Below are 7,544 nucleotides of genomic sequence, written 5' to 3'. Positions count from 1 at the left end.
TGGGATATAAATGCACCTAATTTTCATCTTATTTGTCCTTTTGACAATAATCATAATCTCCTCTCAGATTAGAGGGATTTGCGCTCTTCAATAGTGGAATCTGCTTAATTGTATTACTCATTTGTCAGCGCATCCAAAAGTCCGAAGTATACAACAGTCTGAAGTTGCGCCAGTCATGCCCGAAGAGGGGGGGGGGGGGGGCGGGGCGAATATATGAATTAGCAAGACACAAACACTCATGATAAAAATTCAAAATGGCGTCGCGGCGTGGTTTGGAAAATCCTGTCATTCAATGCGGCTGATTGCGACATCAGAGTTCATAATTTGACCTGTTCACTGTGGGCAAACGTTCATAGCACAGCCAAAATGAACTCGGTAATGAGACAGAGGATATGTTAAAACACATTTTCTAATTGAGTACCCTAAGTTCAGACATAGTCTGAGGGGAATAATGAACTCAAAAGCGTCCATCATGCCTGGCAGCAACCAATCAACGAAATGTTCGCACGCCCCACAACATCATCGGTGAGACTTAAGATGGAATCTACCTTATTTGTGACCCTTTTCATGTTTTTGTGCCTTCTTTGTTGGTTCATTTTGGCCTCATTTTGTAAGTTTTTGCATATCATTTCCAATTTTTATTCAATGTAAGTTGACGTATACCTATCCAAAACCCCGAAGTTTGCAATACTTGGGATAAGAACGTTTTTCATTGCGTTAAAAATCTGCGCGCACGTTAAAAATCTGCACATTAAAAAATTTGAGTACTTGCAATAATTCAGAAAATGTGAAGTGACAAATTCTTAGGTAGAAAAATGTGACTCCATCAAAATGATTTTTCATCTGTAACCTGAAGTTCTGGTTTGAAAAGCCCCTGATTTTTAGGTCCCTTGGGAATAGGTTGATTTGCATATTCAGAATATTTCAAAATCACTTTAATTTTTACACAAATACATGGAAAAATTACTAATATGAGGCTTTGTACTGTAAAATATAACAGCTTCAGGCTTTTCTCAATTCTATAAACTTCCTTTCATCTTTTCTCCAGCAGATTGTTTCACAAGCAAATTTCAACCTTTGTGCGCCTTAAAATTTAACATTTAAAAATCACTTTAAAACTCCTGGAATATTTACAGAAAGGGATATTGTACTCTAGAATGCAAAAATATGATACTTAATTTCCTTTTGTCTCATCTTTTTCAAGCTTTTAAGTTAAAAACTGCAAAAAAGTTTTCAAATCCCCTGGGATCAGCTAATTCGCAGATTTTAATGCACAAGTTTTTACGCACAAATTTTTAACGCGCACAAAAACCTTTTGTTATTCAATTCTGCAAAATTTATACCAGTACTGACCAGTACCAACCTGTTCCCATGGTCAAAGTCACATCCTCCCCCACCAGTGCACAATTGAAGGGTCCTCAGGGGAATTCAAGAACTTGTTTGCTACAATGTTCCCTTTCAAATCCTATCTTTGTGTAAAAGTAGCATTAAGTTTTGATTGTATAAGCTTGGTACAAACTCTATAAACTCTACTCTACTCCGCTTTTGTTACTGTTTTGTACTTGTAATTTTGCATGTTAAAAATACCTGGCCTGCACTAAAAATAATGAGGAATTAGACACCCTACTTCTAGACAGAACGGCATATACACATCTTTTTTCCTCACGTCTTTTCGACGGTAACTTTCTTGGGTACTAGTAGTAGTAACTTCACTAAAACTTTTAAAAGTGATCAAAATTCGCCTATTCAAGCCTTCCAAACGGCCACCATGTCGTGATCGCTGCCATAATTTGCATTTGCAGTAAGATCTCGCAAATCCTTGTTTAGCACACATCTCGCCTATCGCAAGACTCACATGTCACTGGTTGATTTTCCGTGACGCGTGTTGTTATTGGCGGATTATCTTACTTCTCTAGCTCTTTACCCTTTTTTGCGTGAACAAAGTGGCTGTAACTTGACTTTAAACTTTAACAAATTTACAAAAATACAGAAAGTCTGATAACTAAACGAGTATCTCTGATTTCTTTTGGTTTCTTTGGTGGTAGTGACTGACTGTGAATCTGGGAAAATAACAGTAAAGACATCAGCACAATGCAACAGGACGCAATGGGGCCATCTCAGGCGGCCACGGCCCCTTTGTTTGTTTGACTTGGATCGTCGCTAGTCGCCAGGAGGGTTGAAAATAAGCTATATCAGTTTTGCAGCAAACATGCATGTTGATTATGTGGATAACTTTTCAAAATTTTAAGTTCTGTCAATATTTTACGCCCTGATTTCTGTCATTCAAAAGTGACGGAATGGGCACGATTCTTGTCTGTTCTGAGCAGCAAAATTCCGCCAAAGGATAGAATGAGGGATGCTGGCTAGAACGAACATTGCTATTATCAATTTATATTAAACTAGATGTAAAATTTTTGCCAACTTGCAACTTTGCATGTTACCAAAAAAGAAGTATTTTGATATGCATCAGTGAAAGGGACTGGATGTGGAAAGAGATGATAGAGAAACTTTTTGTTTTCTTGTGTAAAAACTAAAAATAAATGGTACAAGCGTGGTGGGAGCTCGAGCTGCCCAATCTACCTTTCTGAGTGTAGATGTGAAACCATAAGTCTTTAAAACTTTACAATTATCTGCCTCTCAAAATGCAGAAAATGGCGCTTCAGAAGGTAAAAAATGTCAAGATTTGCACCAAACTGGTACTAGACTAAAAAGTTACGGTTAAAACAAGAATGTCAAGAAACAGTTCTTCGACTTGCAAAAAAAGCACTTTTATGTTTTCATTTATGGTGTAGTATACTTGTCTATCATCTAAAACCTTCAATAGATTGAGAAATTTGCATTCAGAAAGGAGCTTTCAGAAAGATGAAAAACATCGGGTTAGCGGCAATAGCGTCCGAATTATCGCAACTTCTCGCGAGATATGTGTGACGTTGGGAAGCTCGCGACGCGATTGGCTTGGCATACCAGGACTTTTGGGAGATTTCGCGTCTCAAAAGTCACATTACAAGAAACCAAAGTTATACTTCTTGTTTTTACGTCCAGCATCCCCTTTATTAATTAGTTATTCTTCTGCTATGTTGCCGATAGCAAACTTGAAGATCTCCTCACTGCTAAAAGGGCCAAGACCCCGTCCTTCCCTGGCCACTTCACTACCATGCTTACCATTACACTGAAATAACATCCAGGCTAGAACCCTGTAACACAGAACCCTAATTTGCTTGTCTTGGGATGTTACCATGTGTTTTCATTGCGGAAAAATGATTGGGTAGCTATCTGATGATTCTATTACAGCAAAGTGGAAAATTTATCTTTTTCACTTGTTGAACTTGACAGTACAATTCAACAGTTAGCGATGATCACATACAATTTTTTGTCTAGAGTTTTGAACATGGAAAAGAAGAGAACATTTTAAATACGACACATGTATCTTAAGTTATTTTGTTAATTCTTGCAAATTCAACAGGTCCGCAGGCATACATGAAAAAAGAAACTTACCTGCTTATTATTTTCACAGGCAGATGTTCAAAGATTACATATCTAACAACACTCCCAATAGAGCTGACAATAACTAACAATACAGAAGTATGGTTAAGAATGTTGTGCTTGTAATGTGTAAGATGTACAGCTAAAAGCTAAAGCAAAAAATGACATCCACTTGTGTTTGGAAAGGGCAAAATGTAACAGTTCCACACCTACCTGACCTAAGTTTGTGTATGTGTTTGTGTGTGTGTGCACGTATGCAATGTCACGTTCATGCATGCTTATTTGTGTGTGCATGTGCGTCTGTTTACATGTGTGTGTGTGCAGTTTTGTGAAGAAGTGAGTTTATGTGACATGTACAGACAATATTGTCACTAATGTCAGCAAATATGTGCAATCTCATTTCTTTTTTAAATGTTACCTGTATTTCTTAGCTTCTACCTTACACTAGCAAAAATGCTAGAAGTGTAACCTACAAAGCTACTGAATGTATTCTTATGCACAATATGTAACATCAAGTTTGTGCTGAAATCTTTCCATGCCATGTTGAAGAACATTGCCATGTACATGTGGACACAATCTGTGGTTGCTTGGCTGGTGTTGAAACCAAACCAGTTCCATCAACTGTTCTTAAGGTAGGCTAAGAGCTGCCATCTTGTTTTACAATTACTATTTCCGTGTACATGAATAGCATGACACTTACCGGGGGATAGGAGAACTCTGGCTGAGTGGCCACATCTTGGATGTAGTCGACCCGGGCCTGTAAAGTGTGATCCGCCAGGGGAACAGGAGGCGTTAACGTGCTCATGGCGCCGGTGATTGTCTGAAGAAAACACAGAAACAGTCCGTCAAACTTGTCCTGCAGCAGAAAGGACTACCGGACAAAACATGGCCGACATGAATGATCAATATATACAAAATGGAACTCCACATTCGGCTCGCAAAAACACCACATTTCAGAGAAATACCTACTATTATGGCATCTCGAATATTCTTTTTGATGTCTGCGATTTTCTGACGCCTCTCCCTGTCGGAAAAAAAGAAATAACGAGACGTTAAATATCTTAACAATTGGCGATCTATGATCGTGGGGGGTAAGTTCACTTCAAAACACATACGACCACCATAACAAGCAAACCCCTATCGGGGGCCCCAAGCCGGGTAAAAACAGCCGGACTTACTGTTCATCGAAGCTGTTTTGGTGCAGAATTTTCATCTGCTTGACGATGGTACTCTTTCCTGACTCCCCAGCACCTTGGGGGAAGGAAAAAAATCAACACGCAGTTAAAAGTGGACCAAATAAATGGCGAAGTAACAAGCGAAGAAGCAACCTGCACAACCAAGCCAGCCCAGATCGCCGTGCCTTACCGAGCAGAAGCAGTCGGTGTGTTGCTCTGTAGACTTGTTTGTCCTTCTTTAGCTGCTCATCTATCCTCCGATTGGCTCTTTTCTGCTTCTTCTCCAGATCCTTGGTTTCCTCGCTCTTCCTTTGGCCCCAACACCCCATCATGGGCATGGTTTCCACCGTCTGCGCGGGGCTGCAGACCAAAACCCACAAGCCCAGGTCCAGCCAGCTCTCGGCAAGGTTTCGCTGCACGAGCCACCAACAACCAGCCTGTCAGCGCTCAAGGCGTTCCGTAAACAGGTCGAACGGGTCCTCCCGTGTCTGTAGTACCTTGTCCTGGCTGAAAATGTGGTGTGTTTGAGGTTGTATCGGCGATGTCCCGGGCAGGTTTTGCTGGGCCCATGGACGGGAATCTGTAACCACACGTCAACTTTGACAGCGCTGGGTGGGGCCCCTCGCGACATGCACCCTGGGATACCGCACCGCAGCCACACGCAAAGGTGCCTCTAAGCGCTAATCAAGTCAGGCAGTCACAAGCAGACACAATGCGGGGAAATTGCAACCTCCGGTTCTTTAAAACCTTTTCTATAAAATACTACTTTCATTAAGAAAGGTAAAGGGAATTTGTATGTAGAGAAACGCTCACAGACATCACTTTATTTTCAACATTGCCGGCCTGATGTTTTCTTTATTAGGCCATGTTGATTTGATTATATGGATGACATCCTCTGGGAACCTCAAAACTGATGCGAGCGTGCGAATAAAAAAAATGGTTAGGCCAAAAAATTGCCTTCATTATAATATCTAAGTGGTCAGAAAGGTTCAACAATGACAAAACACACGGAGTATGGAATACCGAACAATGTTCTTCTCATCTTCTTCTCAGTAACCATGGAATTGGCGTTGACATTCTATGACGCCAGTATACGTTTAACGATATCTTTTTTTTGCTCTGTTCGGCATGAATTTAGCAGTTATTTTGAAAAGATGTTAAATGGTTCAAAGTCTTTCCTTGGAAACGGCTGAAAATTGATGCGCGCGCGGATGTCATCCAATCAACTTGACAAACCAACATGGTCTTTAGACAAACAAACAAAAACTTCTTTGGCATTTGGCATTTTATATTGTTTGATTTCAAACTAATTGGTGAAAATTACCTCTGACAGACATAAATATCGCCTGGATGTAATTCGAGTTTTGTAACATTTTTTTGGGTACTTTTTTGGGGCATCAAAAAGACCAAAAGCTCCTTGAAAAGACCGAGTCCTTCCCCTTAGATAAATGAAACGTCTTATTCACAAAATAAAGGCATACCTCAAAATTCCTTACTTAAGTTCATTTGCGGCTCAAGCGAAATGACGTTGATTTGCAGTTACTCCACTAAGAGGTTGCATGCCCGTAGCCGGGGGGGGGGGGGTCGGGGGGGTCCGCTTTTTCATGCATGAAGGTGTACTTTTTTATGTCCAAAAATTTTTCCATTTTTTTCCATTTTTTTTCCTGATTTCCATTTTTTACTTATAGACATTTCATTCAATCTTAGTGAGTCTATCAGCAAAATTTGCCCAAGAAAGTGCAGGAAATGGCTTTTCAGAGGGTCCAGATTTCAAAATTTCCCCGGACCTCCATTCAGTCCATTGCGATGCCTCGCGCCTTTGGTGTCAGACATGGTGAAAATAACTGCCTCAAAGACTTATGCCAAAAGCCTTGTGTATTTTGATAGAAATTTCATTAAACCTTAATAGCCAGCAAATTTTGCCCGTCAAAATACAGGAAATGGCGTTTCAGAGGGTCAATATTTTAAAACTTTTCCGGGGGAGCATGCCCCTGACCCCCCTAGGCAGCTCGATGGTCCCACAAGTACTAAAAAGACCCAACCCCCCCACCCAACCAAAATCCTGGCTACGGGCATGGGTTGCTCTGGTGAACCAAAAAGGGAGAGCGACGCCATTCTTGTCAAGGTCAGATGACTCTGGATTTATTGCTTGCCAGGGCTGACGTCAGGAACGATATCATTCATCAAGGTTAGCGACGGTAGGCAACGACGGTTTTCAACATTTTACACATATCTGCATATTTCGCCGTACTCTTAATTTATGGATAATAATCCTCTGCAGACCCCAAATCAATTTCTGATGCGAGAGCGATCAATAAAATAACATGGGAAAGAAAGAAAAAACAATACGGCTAAATTTGAAAATAAAGACTATAAACGTTGTAACAAGAATTGAAATGACAAACCATAGCATCACAGCCAACAAGTTTTTTTTTAAATTCCCGTATCAAAGTGACACGTTAGTGTGGTTGCCGAGCAGGTGCCTAGTTCCTAATCAAGTAAGCAAGCCGGACACCGTGCACGTGGCTACCACCCAGGTCACGTCATGTCTACAACTTCTGAACGAGCTTTAGTTTTGGGTACGTATTACCTCACTAGGGTCACCTCTTCAAGATCAAAGCTAACACGCTACATATTTCCACATTTTCTGCATTCGGTATGTTGATCATTACTATTTTTTTTTTCGAAATCAAACGAAAATCAATGAGCGCGCGCTGATGCCATTCACAAAACTTACTTCCTGTGCCCTAATGTTGATAGCAATGGAATAGAATATCAAGACAAAGCGGACATCTCATTAGACAGGGGCACATTGCCGGTGACAAAATAGGGCAGCTTTGCCTTTTTTTCACCAATTTTCCCTTGCAGTCACAATGATACTACGGC

The 7,544-nt window shown here is 40.6% G+C and overlaps 1 protein-coding gene across 1 annotated transcript in view; it reads right to left on the bottom strand.

Moving 5' to 3' along the window:
• Nucleotides 1–5,307, bottom strand: part of LOC118417850 (guanine nucleotide-binding protein G(s) subunit alpha-like) — a 20,656-nt gene extending 15,349 nt beyond the window's left edge. The window contains exons 1-4 of the mRNA XM_035823598.1: nt 4,849–5,307; nt 4,662–4,734; nt 4,453–4,507; nt 4,184–4,303 (exon numbers count right to left, since the gene is read on the bottom strand). Coding sequence (XP_035679491.1) covers nt 4,184–4,303; nt 4,453–4,507; nt 4,662–4,734; nt 4,849–4,996 — 396 coding nt within the window. The 5' untranslated portion in view covers nt 4,997–5,307. The remainder of the gene's footprint in view (nt 1–4,183; nt 4,304–4,452; nt 4,508–4,661; nt 4,735–4,848) is intronic.
• Between the last annotated feature and the right edge of the window lie 2,237 nt (nt 5,308–7,544).

The sequence above is a fragment of the Branchiostoma floridae genome, chromosome 6 (genome assembly GCF_000003815.2).
Source record: "Branchiostoma floridae strain S238N-H82 chromosome 6, Bfl_VNyyK, whole genome shotgun sequence".
Lineage (NCBI taxonomy): Eukaryota > Metazoa > Chordata > Leptocardii > Amphioxiformes > Branchiostomatidae > Branchiostoma > Branchiostoma floridae.
This window is presented reverse-complemented; position numbering and strand designations above follow the sequence as displayed.